This window comes from Populus euphratica, unplaced genomic scaffold (genome assembly GCF_000495115.2).
Source record: "Populus euphratica unplaced genomic scaffold, PopEup_1.0 scaffold95.1, whole genome shotgun sequence".
In the NCBI taxonomy this organism is placed as follows: domain Eukaryota; kingdom Viridiplantae; phylum Streptophyta; class Magnoliopsida; order Malpighiales; family Salicaceae; genus Populus; species Populus euphratica.
The window spans coordinates 1138592-1158222 of NW_011499885.1; the positions used below are offsets into that span (position 1 = coordinate 1138592).

Here is a 19631-nt window from a genome sequence, read left to right on the forward strand (position 1 = left end):
CGTGCTTGATTCCCTTTCCTTACCACATACTACACCTGCTGGATAAAAAAAATCACCAGCAACATTCCATGTATTGAATGTTTATTTCATATACTGTATCTACATTTTTGTATTGTTCAATGGAATCAATAGAACTCTATATGTTTATCATGCTCTGTAAACTAGTATCCTCTCATACGATGGCACACTGACAATGCTGTGTTAAATGGACTCTCATAGTCAGTGTTTGGGCTGCCTTAGTTTCAGAAAATATGGGTTTATTTATTGTGGCCTTCGCCTTTATAATGTTGGACTGGGTTTCCTTAAAATGTAGGCTTAGTGCTAGTCATTTACAAGAAAACTGCGAGTTAATATGAAAGCTCCTTGTCAATGCTTGGAAAGTACTATGAAATTACGTCCCGAAAAGTAATTTTTGTTAGAATTTGAGAAGTGTTTTTTTTTTTGGTATATTTGATATCATCATAAAAAAACTTTGAAAATAATTTATTAATATTATAATTTATTTTTTAAGTTTATTAAGAAAATAAAAATCAAATTTCATAAATAAAAAAATTTAAAGGAGAATAAAATTGATAAAAAAACCTAATTCTATAAATTATTTCAAATAAAATAAATAATAATTAAAATAATAAAAATAGAAAGTAACAAATAAAAATATTTAAATTTAATAAATTATTTTTAAAATATTTGGCTACCTCTTCGTCAAAAAAATCCCTCATCGCTTAGGGAAGCGAACCCTAAAAGGTTGCCCCCAGACCTATGAAGTGTAGAAAAATAAAGACCGGAGAATCTTTATCAACTACCAATCATACTTGGTAAACTTTCGAATAGAGTTTAGGACTTCTTGAGTACTAGGCCGAGGCAAGACTTCCTAGGATATCACCAATTCTCCAAATGCTACCTTAGGTGAAGGGGGTATTTAGGTAAGTAGTAGAAATTATTTTTAAAAATGATTTTTTATTTAAAAATATATTATAATAATTTTTTATTTTTTAAAATTAATTTGTAATATTAGTATATAAAATGATTTTAAAAAATAATTTAAATTAATTTTTTAAAAAATTAGAAAATTACGATTCAATCACAACGTTAGACACTCTTGAAATGTATGCAAGACAAAGTTCGTGAAAACTAAAAATAAAACCACAAGTGGTCGAGTTGACAGGAGATTAATTACAAAGCCAAGCAATCGTATATACGAATGTGCTATTAGATCCCAATTGACTAAAGTGATCCTCGCACTGACAATTCAACGGTGCTGCAGTATTCCTCGAACCTTTTTCACCGTTTATCATCTCGGATGGCACCCTACCCAAATCCAATGACCATTCATCGCTCCACGTGTCAATTTAAAAATAAAGGGCTTGATTTCCTTCCAGGTGTCTTCCCGACCACACAACACCACTACTCTAGTTTTTTTGTTTTCCTAAATTCCTCCGGTGACAGCCATAAAGTGTGTGATGCATAATATCCCATTACAACTCTACTTCTATATATATGCTTTCTATATATATAGTGTTATTTTATTTTTAACATCAACAATCCTTCTCCTTTTTTATTATTATTTATTTTTGTCGATCTATATATGGTGGTCTTGCTCCTCCACATAGATTACTCACCACACTTAAAAATATCCACCTTGTTCCTGCGACACCGATAGGTATATTATACATGTCTGCCATACTCTCATCGGACCCGGACCTCCGGTTACCCTTGCTATCTTCTCTAGAAGAACCGGCAAGGAAACCCGAGAAGGGACCAGACGTTCAAAAGCTAACAATAGATGACATGTTGCAGAAACATTGTGGTGAATTTGGGACATGGCAATTACGTCACTTTGTGTTAACATGCTTGGCTTGGGCGCTTGAGGCCTTCCATACTATGGTGATGATATTTGCTGACCGTGAGCCGGAGTTTAGGTGCCTTGGTCCGGGTTGTGATGAGATGGCTAAAAGTGTTTGTGGGTTCGAGCCTGGTTCGTGGGATTGGGTTGGTGGTGCGGGGAGCTCAACGGTGGCTCAGTGGGGGTTGGTTTGTGGAGAAAAGTACAAGGTTGGGTTGGTTCAAGCTGTTTTCTTTGGTGGCTGCATGATTGGTGAGTATGAGTTGTCTCTCTTTGTTTTTTTCTTTTTTCTTTTTTCTTTTTTAAGTGCAATATATCTCAATCTCTGTTTTTTTTACCTTGGTATTTGTCCCTTTTTTTTTGTGCCCTTTCCTTTTCTATTGAAAAAAATGCAGAATTATAATTGGAACGGTGATAGAGTTCAAATAACATTCATGTTAAAATTTTAGTTGAAATAAAAATTAAATTTTACTGGACTCTAATTAAGAAGAAAATTTCAATCAAAGCAACTAAAATTATTTCTAATTATTTGGATTTTGAACTCTGATCGCTTGGAAAGATTCTAAAATTTAGATGGGAGCTATGAGATTCTTTTATTTAACTTTTAATTCTTGAAGAAGTCATGGGTTGAGTTTGTGATTCTCTCCCTTTGTTATAACGTGAATGTCATTACGTTTTGATCTCTGTTTATTAAAGTTTTAAATTATTTTTTGATATTTTAAAGTTTTTAGATGTGATCATGTCAAAATTAAATATTAAAAAATAAAAAAATATCATTTTAATATATTTGTTACTAATATAATACGCTAATAATACTAAAAACAACCTTTTTTTAGATTTATTTTGTTTGTGATTCTGATTCTAGTAAATGGTATTTGATAAGGCAGATACTTCTTGTGTACCAACAGATTGGAATTAAATATTAGAGTTTGTCGCTGGTTATTTAATGTTGAAAGGACTCCTAAATTAATCTTGCATGTGGAAATAATTAAAAAAAATAAAAATTGTGTGGAATACGACAATATGCTATATCGAGACTAGGTTGGCAAGCTTATCATCATCTCTTTTTTTAATAGTGTACTAATCACATGATGATACATCGTACCATCTTAAGAAGATTCAACTTTGTATTATCGCTATTATTTATAAGTTTAGGCTTGCAACAATCTTGTTTCCCATAACTTTGTAAGTTGGATAAAATTTGTAGGGTTATAAACCAATTCCTCAGCTACAATGCTCAAAAAGGAATATGAGCCTGAGAGTGGATAAATTTGGAGTGTTCGGAAGTAAAAAAGTGATTAGTTTTTAAAGTATTTTTATTGGAAAAATTAGTAAAATAATATTTTTTTATTTTTAATATCATTACAACAAAATAATTTGAAATAATTTAAAAAATAAAAATAATTTAAACTTTATTAAAAATAATTTTAAAATATGAAAACAGACAACCGAAGGACAGTTTGGAGGAGAGACTGGGGATAGAGACAATCGTGACTAACAAAAATCCTGGATGCTTTTTGACAAAGATAAAAATAAAGATACTACTAGAACAGTGTTCGTTCCACTAGTTGTGTTTCCTGTAGACTCTAGGCTCTGTCTTGGCACAAACAGTCATGTGTATAGATTTCTGTGCTCCCAGTTTCTGTCGTTTATGGAGATCACGTGGGATTTAAGTGGAGGAAAACCAAACATAGCTTTTTCTTATTTAATATTGTTTGTGGTTGTTGTTTTGTTATTATAAATAATTAAATCGCTTAGTATATGTATTGTTAAAATGTTTTTAATATTATAACAAATTTAAAATCACAAGGACTCATCTTGTGGCTTCGGAATTGTGATTTTTACATAGCTTTGGAAACAGATTTTGAAATCCCGCACCGAATACTTTTTTTATTAGTTTTTCTCTGTTTAAAATTTCCGAAAAAACTATATAAACCATAAGCTGTCAAATGGGTTTCTCTACGTTTGATCATAAAATGAAGGCATTTTGCGGGTAACCCTAAAAAGGGAAGGATTCCGATAAACCCCAGTAAACTTTTCGAATGGTGTCCGGGATCCTTTATTGCTTTACTAGAAGAATTCACTCAAGTGGGTCATATGACATTATTGATGGCTATGATGCTGAAGATAAACATCCCAAGCGCCTTTTACTTCCTTTTATTCGGATGCCTCTCAGGGGTTCGGGGACCCGAACCCTTTCTTTCTTTTCCTCGTTCTCGGAAGCATCTTTAGCATGCTTCTTCCTCCCTACTTTATGAATTTCTTGAGGCACTTTCTCTACAATAAATGGTGGGATCCACCCAATTTCTTTTTTGTTATCAATTGTGGGGTCACACATCACTTGCATGCATGAAATTACAATAAAGTGTATGCCATTTGCTATCACGAAATAATCAATTTACAAAATATTGTGGCAATTCACAAGGAAACAATGGAGCCTACGCATCCAACTTCATTGTCAATATATCTAGTACTGAAGTTAGGTGTGGCTGTAAATTAACTTATTTTATAATAAGTTTTCTTTTTTGTTCGACAAACAGAATTGGATTTTTACAACGAGTTCAAGATGGAGTGTCAATGTAAAATATTCAAGGAATAGAGAACCTTGTTATGGTAGAACTGAACTATTGAATCTGAGCCTACAAAATTTATGTGTATATATGTACTAGAATGAAATCCCAAGTTCACAAGACATTGCTGGAAATTTTGTACTGAGGGTGTGTCACGAAAATAAAATACCTTAAATGTTAGGTCAAGGATCCCAACTTTTCAATTATAATGTGAAGTTTAAATTAAGATTTTGATTGATGAATGTTATCTTAATTTTTTTCAGGTGCTGGAACATTTGGTCATCTCTCGGACTCTTCGCTAGGAAGAAAAGGCTCCTTGACAGTAGTTTGCTTACTAAATGCTGTGTTTGGTTGCTTAACAGCATTAGCCCCAGACTACTGGACCTATCTGCTACTTCGACTCCTCACCGGTTTCAGCACTGGTGGTGTTGGCCTCTGCGCCTTTGTTCTTGCCACCGAGCCAGTAGGATCCTCGAAACGTGGTGCGGCTGGCATGTCCACATTCTATTTTTTCTCAACTGGAATAGCAATGCTTTCAGGTATAGCTTACATTTTCCCCTCTTGGCGGGAGCTGTACATTGCCTCGTCTATCCCCTCTATACTGTTCCTTGTCATTGTTCTTCCTTTTATCTCTGAGTCCCCGCGCTGGTACCTTGTTCGTGGGAGGATCAATGAAGCAATGACATTAATGCGGACCATTGCTAAATCTAATGGAAAACATCTTCCTGATGGAGTTGTCTTGGCCCTTGATGAAGATGTAAATGAAAGTTCTGTCAATGACCAAAATGACAAGCAAGGTTTTGCTACAAAAGAAGCAATAACTGGTTCTGTAATTGATGTAATTCGCTCACCAGTCACCCGTATTCGCATGTTTCTAGCAGTAGCAATCAACTTCATGTGCTCAGTTGTCTACTATGGCCTTAGCTTGAATGTTGTCAACCTTGATACCAACCTTCACCTCAATGTGGTGCTTAATGCAGTGGCTGAAATGCCAGCATTCGCTATAACAGCACTTTTGTTGGACAAGCTTGGAAGGAAACCATTGACAATCGGGACTCTATGGTTCAGCGGCTTTTTCTGCTTTGCAGGGTGTTTGATGGGAGGTGTTGGGATATGGAAAGTGGTGAGGATGATTTGTGGGATTTTGGGTATTTTTGGGATGGCTGGGACATATAATTTGCTGTTTATTTACACAGCAGAGTTGTTTCCTACAGTTGTTAGAAATGTAGCCCTTGGTTGTGCAACGCAGTCAGCACAAATGGGGGCAATATTGGCGCCCTTCATCGTAGTTATGGGTGGTGCATTACCATTTGCAGTTTTCGCAAGTTGTGGTTTTGTAGGAGGATTGCTTGCATTTTACCTGCCAGAGACGCTAAATCGGCCATTGTATGACACGATCACTGGAATGAAGGAAGGAGAAGGTGGTTTGTCAGGTGTGTGAACGTGTTTGTATGTTTTGCAATTTTGTTGCCCTAGATTCATTAGATAAGCTTTTGTGAGGTTTTACTTCTAAGATCTCCTGCTGCCCCCTCTTTCCTGATTCCCGACCTTCATCGGTGCAGAAAGCAATGTGTCCATGTTATGAAACAGCATGCTTATCCGGTCATCATACAGTGCTTGCATAAATTTGAAGCTCTATTACTAGAGAGAGAGGTGTAAATGAGTCTCAATCTAAAAATAACGTAACTGAAAATCGCGAGACATCATTCCAGTTCTCCAGAAACAATTCTTTAAGAAGTAAATATCTTGGAAGCTTATCTCAGTCAAAAATCCCCTCCCCGTTTTAAAATAGCAAGAACAGGATAGAGCTAACAATGCAGAGCAAGGTTTTGAAAGTTCCATGGGTAGCTTTAGCCGCTTCAAGAAGCTTTACCAAACAAGATTGCAAAGTTACATGTAAAACTAAATAAATATTATATAGTAGATTTAAACGTAGTTTTAATTGTTTAGTTAAAAAAGCATGTGGCATGCATCAATTCAATATGATTCAGATAAATAACATGAATATAGCAAATTAGATAAAAGTTAACCTTTAACTTCAAATTAAAGTTGCTAATATCTTCCTTTCACAATTAAGCTAGTTGTAACAATGAATTAAAAAAAGAAGAAGATGAAAGCCTATATAGTCAATGCAATGGTCATTGGAATAATATATTCATCATTTTGTTTTTCTCGAACCAAACCATTTAACTAATTATTTGGGCTAATTTGATCTTTTCCTAAAACATTTGTCACAACTAGATAATGATTTGTCCTAAATAGATTATATAAATAGATTAACATATATTTTTATGAATTAGTAAGATATATTTAGATTCAAGATAAGGTGTAATCTTTTCAAATCAAAATGATAATTTAAAAATATTATAACTTTTAATCTGACAATTGAATCAGATTTAAATTTTTATATGAGTTTCTGAAGGTCATTTCTTTATAGTAGCCACTATGCAAATCATCAGATTTTAGATATCAAAAATCTCACATGGGACTTTAGTATGGGTCAATTTTGTTATTTTCTTTTTTAATTTTAGATTTTATGATTATTATCTTTGTATTTTTATATTTTTATTTTGTTTTCCAATTGATATAAACTTTTAGGTCCATTTAAGATTTTGTAAACATTCTAAGAAGGTAAACCTTTTAAGTATTATTTTTAAAGAGAATAAAACTGTGAATTTAGAATTCACATTTACAATCCCTTTCACTAATCAAACTTATGTGTTTTGTGTTTTTTTTGTTATTTTAGCTTTTAACAACATTATTTCCATAGAATCTACTTATCATTATAATATTGATCGATAACAAATTGATCTTTAATATATCATATGTATAGTAAAATGATTTAAATATTCTTAAAAGCAAAGTTTTTAAAACTAGTGTCTAAGAGTGTTTCGGTCTTTCTATGTACTGTTAGCTCAATGAAACGACTATATTTCACTTAAAGCAAAAAAATCAAAACTAACATAGTCAGACTTGTATGCATGATATTACAGTAGTTAGTATGGTGAATTTTTTCTTTTTCTTTTTCTCGTTCTCTCTTCTCCTTAGATTTCATGCTAATTATTCCAAAAATTAAATGTGTTTTATCAGTTTTTATTTATATTAATTTGTATCCTTATTTTTTTAATTGGTATTTATTTTGTTTTTAATGTTTTTTAGGTTGATTTTTTTTCAAGTTCATCTATCAACATTTTATTTCATTTAATTTTTTTTATATAATTTGGTTTTTATTTTTTTGGTTGTTATTATATTTTATTTTTATTCTTTTCTTGATATTTTTTTCAATTTTATCTCTCATAATATTTATTAACGTATATGATTCTATTTTTATTTTATTAAATGTATGCATTTGTTTTTTTATTCACAATTAAATTTTTTATATCAAAAAATATTCACAATAGACTCACGCATTTGATTTATTAACTGACCAATATCTTTTATTTCATGAGCTGGAGTACTTTCGTAAAAAGATAAAGGAGAAATTTGAAAAATAAATAAATAGAAAATTATCCTAGAATAGGGTGGTTTATAAAGTAATATGTCACATATGCATGCACATACTAAGGCAATTTTCAAAAATCGAGTCTTCATCGATTTGGCCTTGTGTTTTCAAGACTATTGAGAGCTGAGATTATCATATTAACACCATCCATTATTGTTAATATTGCCCCCATCATCCACCCATCGTACTATACAGATATTAACATAAAAAAAGAAAAGAAAAGAAAAAAAGCTAATGCTGGTGGTGATTTTATTTTACGGTGCTCCAAGATATATTTTTTATTTATTTCAATAGTATAATTATTATCTTCTCTTTTAGTTTTTCCTTTTATCTTTGCTTCAAGGATAGGATGTTCTTCACCACAGAAAATGAATATTTTTTTTATTAATATAAGTATCCGGATCAGCTTATATATATCTCAACTAATTTCATGGATTTTAAAATTAATGATCATGTAAGCCTCTAATAACACTAAAATTTATAAGATTCGAACTGATGATCTCTAGACAACAAATTTAAAGTCTAACTAAATGAGTTACACCCCTCAGAAAGATAATTGAGAGGGGTTATTTTGATAATTATATTTGTAAATGCATAGTAAAATAACAAATTAAACCCTGAAATAAAATACTTCAATATTTTCTATATAAGGATAATTTTGTATTTTCATGACTGGTCAAACAATGCAATTACAACATTATCTATGCCATTTTAATTTGTTAGCCTTGCATTTAGGGGCTTTGTGTAATTTTCTCATGGTCTGTTTATAATTGTTGATTCATCTTGGGGTTATTTTTGGGGTCATTTTTTCTTTTGTATAATAAAAAAAAATTGTTAATGCATGCAAAGCATTTGCCATCACGTCAACCTCTCTATTAATTTAATGGTTGCTCTGGTGCTTCCACTGCATCATTGGATTCTTCTCAGTGTCCTCTTCCTTCATGTAAGGACGTGTATAGTGGTTCGGCTGGATATGACAGGAAATAACTTTTCTTTTTTTTTCCTTCTCTTTCTTCATGATGTCAAAAATCAAAGCAGCCATTCAATTGTTTTGTTCTTTTGATTTAGTCCCTCTTCTCTTATTTACAATTTATTTTATTTACATTGGTTGTTTTTAATTGAATTTTATTTTTTATTTCATACTTGGTCATTTAATTTTTGAAATTTGTTTGATTGCTATTTGTTTTCAAATTTGGTGCTCATTCCATGAATTGCTACTTGTTTTATTTTGAATTGTTTTTTCTGATTGATTTGTTTTTTTTTATAATTTCACCCTAGATATTTTTTTTATTTAATTTTTGTGTCAAATATTGTCATGTTTCTTTTAGTTGCTCTTTTTAAATCATTTTCTTGATAAATTGGTTTTTTACAATCTAATCCTGAATATGTAATTTCATTTGATTTTTATATCGTATTTAGTCCTAATTTTTTTAATTACTATTTTTTTTTGTTTGCATGTTTTTTTATTGATTTCTTTTCTTCTAAATTTCATCTCTTGTTGTCAAATTTAGTCTTAATAATTTTTTGCAAATTTTATCTTCATTTGGTTTTTCCTATTAGATTTTAAGCCCTTTTTTTTGTTCCTTTCTTTTGCAAATTTTTTTATTAGTAGTTTTTTCAACATTTTTATAATTTAAAATTAAATTGGATGGGATTTAAGTTTTTTAATTAAACTCAAGTTTATAATTTAACAAATTGAAAGATTTTTAGATTATACGAGGTTTAGAAGGTTTATCCTAAGATTGCTTTGGTTTTTTTTTGTTTTTTTTAAAGCTGATGTTTTTTTTTTTTGAAAAGATTGACTTTTAGTTAGGTTAGCATCAAGTTGTTTGATAATCAAGATAGGTCCAAGACTATTGTTTTTTCAATTTTTTTCTTATTATTTTTAGTTAATTTATTTATTATTTTTGTGTTTTTTTTTATTATTTAAATTGCTACTTTAACCAACGATTTTAGACTTGAGTTTTTTTATACCTATTCTTCTTTTACATGAAAAAAATTACTGTTCAATCCGCGATGAATCACGGGCAACATGTCTAGTAACTACTATTTAAACATTACGAGTACTCTCATCGAAAGGTATTATGCGTAAACATTATGGAGTTCGAACTTGAAAAATCTTATTCCCGTTAATTTATTTTTTTTAATTTTTTCTTCCATGCGATACTAATTTATTCACAACGCGGTATCCACAAAAAGAAAGCTGCAGTGAAATCAAAAGGCGAAAAGAAAATGTTTCACACCCATTTCCTTAGAGATGGGAAAATCTACTCAGAATTACAGACAATAAAACTAAACCTAATTAGGAGAGGGGGGGCGGGGGCGGGGGCCGGGGCCTCCACAGACCCTGCAATTCAAATGGAACATCACTGGTTTTATATAACAAAAGATGAAACTTTGCAACCTCTGTGAGTGGAGATGATAACTTCAGGAGAACTACCACTTTCAAGAACAACCTCTTGTCGATTCTCTTACAAGAATAATATTTACTTCCCTACTTGTTATACATAAAGCCAATCACAAATTCTTAATTGAATAGCAAGGACACTAAATCATGAATGGAGTCGGAGAGAATGCTGGAATAACAATCGAAACCCCATTTCGCCTGAAAAATCATGAGAAATATCCAATTAAATGGAAGGAAAAAAATATATCTCACACAAAATAAATCCAGTTCGTCATTTTTATTTTATTTCATAAGAACATGAATTAAAGCAGAAACTTTATAATTCTACTACTTGGTCAATCATCAACGAAGTTTGATTTAGAGGAATAAGGCCATGTACGCCGTAATCAAGAGCACATTATCTAAATCCATTTCTGGCTATATAGCAATCAGTACTCTAAAATTGAATGTTGTGAAAAATTTAAAGCCTTCTCTTTCTTTGTTTATTTGTCTGCCTATTTAAATTGAGGTTTTTAAATATATAGTGACCACCAAGCCTGAACCCACCACACCAAATTTTTTTTCTTTATGAGCTATTATCATTATTAAAAAAGGGAATAGTCTATTTATTATTGGTTCATATGTTAGACTTTCTTATTACGAAAACCAGAGAGCCAATCAACACCAAGAATTGCTCCACTTACAAATAAAGAAATAGAATTAGTGATAAGTATAAACATATATACATGATCATATACAGAAGGTGTACACTATGGTCATCTGTATCAGTTTGGTATATTCTTTGTCCATTGATGTACAGGAATCAATGGTGGATTATCCATTCAAGAATCCTACTGCTACATATACAAAACTAAATCTTGTATCAGGAATTTTAACTTGTCGAAAATCTTTTCCGAATCACTTTCTGAAAGTCTAATTCTGTGAATTGATACAACTTGTTCATTCAATGGTTGAAAGGGATGAAACTTTTCGTGTGCTGATTTAGGAAAGCAATGTTGGAAAAAGCACGAGATCTTAGTGGTTACAACACGAAACATGATCAACTAGTAGTTAATTACCTGTAATTGTCAACGTAACTGGAAAGGCTAGCAATTTGACGGACCCTGCCACCGCGGCCGCCGCCGCCAGCAGCAGCAACACTACCTTTCCTATTAAGTACCCTTTCAACTCCTCTCTCCCTCGCCACCACTACGTTATTCTCCGATATCGCACTTAATGATGGCTTCCACTCAGCCCCTGAGTCATTATTCCCAGCGGTCGAAGACCCTCTTCCTCTCTTCTTCCTCCTATGATCGTTCCTCACCGTCATCAACTCACGTGTCTCCTCCTCCGACTGCCTCCCCACACTTTCAGCTGGAAGTAGAACCTCCTGTCCCCCACAACTTGAGACCCCACAACAAGACACGAATTCCAACAAAAACTTCATGTAGTAATATAAGAAAATAACCTCAAAATAAATAAAAATAAGTTATTTCGATTATTCAAGTTCAAGAAAACAAAGTTTTCATTAGAAATCTAAGAAAAGGGAGTTTTCATGGTGATGGTTGTGAAGTTTTTCTGGGTTTGGCTTCTTCTTTTATAGAAGAAGAGTGAAACTGAAAGCATTTTTGGCCTTATGCGGCCATTGACAGAAATTGGGCATGGATTTTGAGACCATTTACGAGAAAGTCCCTTCAAGTTAATATATGAGTAGATCCGGCGGCGGGCCCGACGTGATTACTGTGGAAGAGTAAGATTTGTTTGGGATAATTTTAACTGTGTTCTCCACTCCACATGTTGTGGAGAGGTTAAAGTCAGAAACAATGCATTAATAGCATTTTGGACTGGTGAGCTTGATCAAGAAGGCTATGGGAATCGGTTCAATGATCCTACGTGTCACTCCTATCAACTTTTAGTCACCTCCAACCGTTTTGCAGTTGAGTGCTATGCGTTTGAACAAGAGGTTTCGCGGCTGATCCATGCTTTCATGCAAGGCATCTCTAATTGTTTACCTTAATAGAGCTGGATTCTGTATAAAATTATAATAGTATTTTTTATTTAAAGATATATTGAAATAATATTTTTTATTTTAAATTATTATTTTTATCTTTTTTTATTTTTTATGTGTTTATATTAAAAATAAATTGAAAAAATTAAAAACAATATTATTTTGATATAATTTTAAATTAAAAATACTTTAAAAAACTACTTTGAACTACTGATAACATAATATCTCTACTGATTGACTGGTTTATCAATTCAATAATTTAGTTTATCCAATTTTTATATTTAAGAAAATTAAAAAGAAAAGAAACTATTTAGACATGTCAAAATTAAATTTAATTAGTAAGTCTAGTCCTATTTTTATTATACCGAATAAAGACTTTAACTTGAGATTTAATTTTTTTGGATAAATTAACATGACCTTCTTAGAGTAATATGAAAATATAAAAATATTTAAAAATTTAAAAATTTAAAAATTTGGCAGAAACCATCTTTCGAATCCAAAATGCCCTTAACTACTTAAAAGAGAAGTCTTCATATCCAAAATGCCCTAAACTAATTATATGAAAACATATGTAAACTAAGAAATGTAAAGGACAAGAGAAAAGCTATTATTTAAAAACAAAGTTAAAAAAATAAATAACAATTAATATTAGGCATCTACTAAAAGGATAATCACTACATTTATTTTTTTTAAATTAATTTAGTTGTATTTCTTTTAGTGGTAATTAAGTGTATTTCGAGTACAAATGGGGATTCTTGTAATATTTTTCTTCAACATAGAGGGCTTTTTCAATTGATTAATTATCTTAAAACTAATAATATGAAATCTTAGATGAATTGAAATCTTATATTATCCATTAATATATTATCCATTGTTGTGGTACATGTCTCTCGTAAGAGTTTGATTTGACAATAATTGATTTTTTTTCATTCTCTTAAAAATTATAACTTGATTCTGTGAAGTGTTGATATTTTAACTTCAATCATTATTCTTTTGATTTCTCATTTGGTCTTAATTTTTTTATAGAAATTTTATTTGTTTTCAATTTCATCATTCAATTAGAATTTATCAAATATTAAATTCTCTAATTTGATATTCATTCTTTAGATTTTGAATTTTTTCGTTGGCACTTTTATAAATGTTTCATTGATTTGCAATTTCATTATTCAATTCAAGTTAAAGGTATTATGTTTTTCAATTTGATCTTTATTGTTTTGATTTTTTTTTATAAAATTTATTATCCTTTTTAATGTCACCCTTCAATCAAAAAATTATTTTTGTTTTTTTATGTCAATTTTGACCCTCATTTTTTAGAGTTTTTTTTTTCATTTTACTAGATTGATTTTTCTTTTCAATTTCACCTTTCAATCAATTTTTTTTTTGTATTTTAATTTTTATCCTTAATCTTTTAATTGCTAGTTTTATTTTTTTTTATATGATAGAATTTTTTTTCAATTTCATCATTCAATATTTAAATAATTAAGAATTAAATTTCATCGTTTTTTCAGATTCAGTGTTTTAGCTATAATAACCCGAGTCATATATTTAAGAAGTGAACACATATTTTTTTTTTAAATAGCTTTATAATACTTTTTATTTTTTATTAGATTATTATATAATTTAAACCGCAAATTTAACATGATATCTCAGGTTATCTCAAGCCTAATTATTATGTTTATAGGTTTGTTATATTTATTTTTTTATGTTTTTTTTAATCTCATTTTAACATCTAAACATTTTTTTTAAAAAAGGTATTTTTACCCTGCAGGCACCAAGACTATTATTTATCTAATCTAGCATCATTACACTTTGATTGTAAGTATCGTGCAAAACAAACATACAATTTGAGACCTTGCATGATTTATTAAACATCGTGTCGACCTCCAACCCTCATAAAGAAGTGGTTATAAATTGGTCATTAATGAATCAAATTAGCAACTAAACTTGTCGTGCGAATTGCGAGCCTTAACCAAAAAGTGTACGTAAATTTGATGTTTATTTATCAATTATACTTCTACTTCGCAGTAACTTAGTGGCCATAGCTCATCAAAAGCATCAAACAGGTAGGCATAACTAATCTCATTCCAGCGACGTGCGTTTCATTTTCACTGCTTGTATAATAAGAAAACTCATTTGCCAATCGCCTACATGATGATTCTATAATACATGCTTTCAAATCACGATGACAACCCAGTATTGGAGTTCACGAAAATATTAATGAATGGAAAGTAAGAAATAAAATACATAAAATATGTGTAATACAAAAAGTATTAGCTATAAAACAGGTGAAACATATATGTCATGTGCAAACATGCAATAAAAAACTGAAACCATGTGAAGATTCCATCATGCGTGCTATAAATATATATTCCATCATGCAGATAAGGTTCTAACCCAGCGATGGAAAGGATTTGTTCCCTTCTTCTGTATTTGGATTCGAGCCTTATTGTGCACGCATGTCATCCCCGCGGTGTCTTACTTGCTCACTGGACTTGCAGGATGTTCAGTGGACCATGAGAATTGGTCGTGGTGTGCGTAAGCTGACCCGGACACTCCACGTAAATAAAAAAAATATATATATATATTCAAAGAAACATAAAACATGTAAATAAACAATATAGATTCAAAGAAACATAAGACATGTAAACACAATCATAACATAAATACTAATATGTTTTAATTAAAATAAAAAAAAGATACTTAATTATTAAACAAAATAAATCAAGTTTTATTGTTATTAAAAATAAATCATTTATTCTTAAACCTAATATTGGGTTTATGACTAAAGCTCAAGCATAAGTGAAGACATGAGCGCGCGCTCATGCATATATGGCTTAAGCTTAATATCTATTATTCTTGGATCCTCTTTCATCTAAAAAGATAGGGGTTGTTTGTGATAAATTTAAAATTTTTATATTTTTATTATTTAAACAACAAGCCAAGCTTGTTTATTTTTTTTATATGGAAAAGAAATTTTTAGAGGATTTTGAGTTTCTTTAAAACATATTAATTAGAAGCTTTTTAAATTAATTTTTTAATCACCTATAATTTTTTAAAATCACATTAATATTACATGCTAAAGAGCTCATATGGAAAATTCTAATAAGATTTTAATTCTAATTTGATCTCAAATATCCTTTATATATATATATATATATTCTCTTTTTTTCTTCCTTTTTGGTAAGTGGAAGGTCAAATTTAATAGCATTGCAATTGGGATGTAAAAAGCATGGTAAATTTTCAGGTGAAATTTTGAATTTTCAACTCCTTTTTCAAATTCTCAAAACTTGCTTTTATTACTTCTTTTCAATAGATTGGCAATTGGTGATCACCTATGTGTATCAACACTAGGGACAAAAAAATAAAAAACAAACATTTATATATGGATTCAAAAGAAGCCTCGGATGGATGTATATAGATGTGCATCTGAGGTGTTCGGCTTTTTTAAATATAAATAAAATCATACGATCTTTCTTCTTATTAGAATCATGAATTTCGATAACCCTAGGGTAAGTCTCTCTAATAATATGTGGCGTACGTGTGCTGTCCGTACGTGTGCTGTCTATTTATTAATTAAAATGAGCTAATTGGTCTCTAGAGTCAATTAACATTTTTTATTGTAACAGTACTATAGCTGGTCTACTGGCTTCCAATAGAATTGAAGTATTTTTCACATTTTTTATTTGTCATTTTCAAATAAAACAGGGACATGTAACTATTTTTCGTCTTTGGAATTCCAGAGTTAAACAATTGGAACATCATTAGAAGAAGAAAAAATATTCATATTTTATTTTAATTATAATAATAATAAAATATGAATAATAAGTCAAGAAATACATAGGGAATCGACTAATTATATAAAATAACGTACGATGACTTATCCAGGAAGCCATGATCAATGCACTAACCTCACACCCCAATAAGATTAGAAGTTACTCTTCTTTTTTCTTCGAAATAATCTTAAAAGTTTCATTTCAAAAGTTGGATAGAAGATTATATTGATAATTAAGGGGTTGCCACCAAATGAAGTTAAATTGATAATTGAATCAAGCTGACTCGTTTTCCTGGCTTCATGGGTTATCTACTCACTCAAGCACCTTCTCGTTTAATAATATCTCTATCTCGAAATGACTTGATTGGATGCCCCTTACATAGCCTAATTAAATTCGTGCCTATCATATCTCCGAGTCCATTTGCTTGCAAGGCCATGTGGGTTTACAGCTTTTAATCAAATATTAAATGTACACAGGGTCAAATTGCTATCAAAACAAAAAGAAGATCTCGAATTATCCCATATGATAGATTTTGCCCCAAAAAAAGGAAAACCCATTTGTCAAATAGGATAGGATAATTGTAAATATTATCAGACGATGATGCCATTTTCTTTTCTTATTGTCAGACGGATGCAACGTTGGACCATTTTTTTAATGAAAGATGTAGTCATCAAGCTCATGGTCCAACCACTGCTGGCTGCTGGCTGCTACATACAAAAAATAATAAGAAAATGTTGGAGGTGTAATTTAACCTGTAAAATTTTAAATTTATTTTTTAAAAAATTATTAGTTTGAATTCCATAAATTTCTGAGCAATCTCTTGAAAATTTATATAATATCAAGTTGATGTAAAAAACAAAATGGTAAGACTGTAGGATCCTCGTATGTTGAAGATAAAGTTACTTATTTTATAATTATCGGTCTCCTATCTTGGCCATTGCCGAATGAACACAGCCGTTTAGTGGTGAGATTCAATTTCACATAGAAAAAGAAAATCACTTCTATATTGCTGAATTAATGAACGCTAACACCTTTTGATGAATGATTTCAATTTATAGCTCATCACGGCGGGCGAAGTTGGAGCGAGAGAGAGAGGTCACTCGAGATTGAAGATCTGTATAGAAAGTCTTTTTTTGTAGATTTATTTCTCTTAAGGGCATCTATTTAAATAATTAATTTAATTAGATTAAATGAGGAGTATATATAAGATTAAATCCTCAATTCAAGCTTTAAATTATTGAATGACATCTTAGGATTAATAAAATATATATCTCAATTTCCGTAGTTTATATAAGAAGGTACTCTTAACTAATTGACTGCAAGAAACGTATAATATATCTTTCACGTTGTTTATTTGTTCTTAGAATAATCATCTTAGGTGCGTTTACTTGAGAAAAATAATTTCTTAACAACAACATTTAAATATATATATATATATTAAAGAAAGTGTACCTTCTTGATAAAAATAACTTCTTAGCACCAATTTAATTAAAATATTTTTTTTTATCACGTCTTCTTGCTTCAGGTTCGGCATGTGTAGCCTATCGAATACTCCCAGATGGACTTTGACTTGCACAGTATGAATAATGAATTCACTTAATTAAAACGAAGTTATGATACATGGATCGTCTAATATTCACTTCACCATCATGCATCTTAGTAATGATACGCTGGCTTTTATACTTCCTAATAACTTAGTTATTCAGATTCTTAAGTTTGTTTTTAATGATTATCCATTTGAGTGTTTTTAAAGTTGTTAGAAATTTACGTGATAATTAATTGTAGAATCTATAAAATTAATAGAGATATATAAAAATTAAATTGGACATCCATATTAATATAAAAAATAATAGTAATAATTTGCACAGTTAAGTTGTACAAGCATAAAACTTCATTTTAACCTACCTAATACAACTAGTGATGGATAAAAATATATTTTATATTGTTATTTAGATTTTAAATTTATTTTTAATTATCATGAATTTAAATATTTTTTAAATTATTAAAAATTAATATCATTATTAACTTTAAAACCTGTAAAAATAATTAAAGTAGATACAAGTTAACTCGAAAACATATAATAATAATAATAATAATAATAATAATAATAAGCTGGCTTACGCAATAAAGTTGCACACACACATAAAACTTCATTTTAACCTCATTCAACTAATAGTGGTGGGTAAGAATATTTTTTATATGTTTGCTTAAAACTTGAACATTAAAAAGGTTAAAAGCGAGGTAATAACTCAGGAAACCAAGACGCCTTGAATTTGTTGCATCTTCTATGTAGTTCTCTTCCATCAAATCTCCTCCAACTGTAACTATATCTTGTTTGTTTTGAAGGGTGATTTAGACGTACTGAGAAGTCCTCTGTGGAGTTCCTTTCGATGCTAATCTAAATTGTTGCGTCGCGTCGACGGGAAGGCGAGTTCTTCACGCCCATTGTCCTACTCGGAAAAATAATGTCGCATAGCATTCATTCCTTTTCTAGGTCAACTGTACTTTGCAATCAGAAATTAAATAGATATCTCACTGTGATAATTCGAGTTGTTGTTCCTTTGCATTCATCTAAACCTAGACAAGGTTGTCCATTGCCAATGTTTGATGTCGTGCACAAAATTACAATGGAAAGAGTCGTAGCAAATTGGTACAGTAGAAAGAGAGAATCCTATTAGAAGAAGAAGCTGAGATGATGGCAGGTAGAGATGGTGGGCCTGCAAGATTTAACTTGTAAGTCCAAAGTATTGTAATTAAGTTTTTATATGAGAAGATAATTCTTCAAGGGCTGCAAAGTAGACATCAAGTGGACATGTTTTTCTCATTGTGTTGAGTGTGGAAGCTTATTTAGTTGAATAAATCAATTATTTTTATTGTTTTAATGTGTCTTATATTTTTTTTGTTATTTTTATTTTTATATTTCAAAAGCACTTTTAAAGAAGATTTTTTAAAAATTATTTTTTTCTTCATATTATTTTCTTTTAGTATTTTAGATAAAAATAATTTTTTAAGAAAAAACCATTAATTTCAGGATATTTTATAAATATATTTTTTACTTGAAAATACATTAAAATAATTTTTTTAGATTTTTCTATTTTGATACCAACACATCAAAACTATTAGAAAATACTTAAAACAAGTTAATTTGATATATATAATATTATGATGCAAAGTTTCCTACATAATAACAAGCAATTAGATGAAATGTGTATATAATATTATAACGCAGGATATTTTATAAAAAAAAAAATTATTTAAAAATACATTAAAATAATTTTTTTATATTCTTTTTATTTTGATAGCAATACATTAAAATTATTAGAAAACACTAAAAAAAACATTAATTTAATATTTTTTCAAGCCAGCAAAAACAAAGGTATAGTCCTACTATGTAACAATACTGAAGACACCATAAATAAAGACGGATCACAATAACCAATTCCATCCTGCTTGTGCGCACCTCTGAAGAACACTAAAGAACACCGGATTTTCAGTGCATACCCAATTGAACTTCCAGCATACATTGCAGAAAATATACTGATTTTGGAC

At 30.2% G+C, this 19631-nt stretch overlaps 2 protein-coding genes across 2 annotated transcripts; one reads left to right on the top strand and one right to left on the bottom strand.

The window, feature by feature from the left end:
• Window positions 1–1273: 1273 nt before the first annotated feature.
• On the top strand, window positions 1274–6151 carry OCT4 (organic cation/carnitine transporter4). The gene is made up of 2 exons (XM_011032604.1): window positions 1274–2095; window positions 4677–6151. Exons 1-2 carry the CDS (start codon window positions 1672–1674, stop codon window positions 5852–5854), a joined length of 1602 nt encoding a protein of 533 aa, XP_011030906.1. The 5' UTR covers window positions 1274–1671; the 3' UTR covers window positions 5855–6151.
• A 3952-nt stretch (window positions 6152–10103) lies between these two features.
• Window positions 10104–11942, bottom strand: LOC105130203 (uncharacterized). Its single transcript, XM_011032605.1, has 2 exons — window positions 11381–11942; window positions 10104–10520 (listed from the first exon to the last, which is right to left on the bottom strand). Exons 1-2 carry the CDS (start codon window positions 11746–11748, stop codon window positions 10463–10465), a joined length of 426 nt encoding a protein of 141 aa, XP_011030907.1. The 5' UTR covers window positions 11749–11942; the 3' UTR covers window positions 10104–10462.
• Between the last annotated feature and the right edge of the window lie 7689 nt (window positions 11943–19631).

What these genes read in the sequence shown, in the direction of transcription:
- OCT4 (XM_011032604.1), top strand. Translation starts at nt 1,672, where the DNA reads ATGTCTGCCATACTCTCATCGGACCCGGACCTCCGGTTACCCTTGCTA. An exon ending in CTTTGGTGGCTGCATGATTG is followed by an intron (nt 2,096 to 4,676) that starts GTGAGTATGAGT and finishes AATTTTTTTCAG; the next exon opens with GTGCTGGAACATTTGGTCAT.
- LOC105130203 (XM_011032605.1), bottom strand. Translation starts at nt 11,748, where the DNA reads ATGAAGTTTTTGTTGGAATTCGTGTCTTGTTGTGGGGTCTCAAGTTGT. An exon ending in AGTTACGTTGACAATTACAG is followed by an intron (nt 10,521 to 11,380) that starts GTAATTAACTAC and finishes ATGATTTTTCAG; the next exon opens with GCGAAATGGGGTTTCGATTG.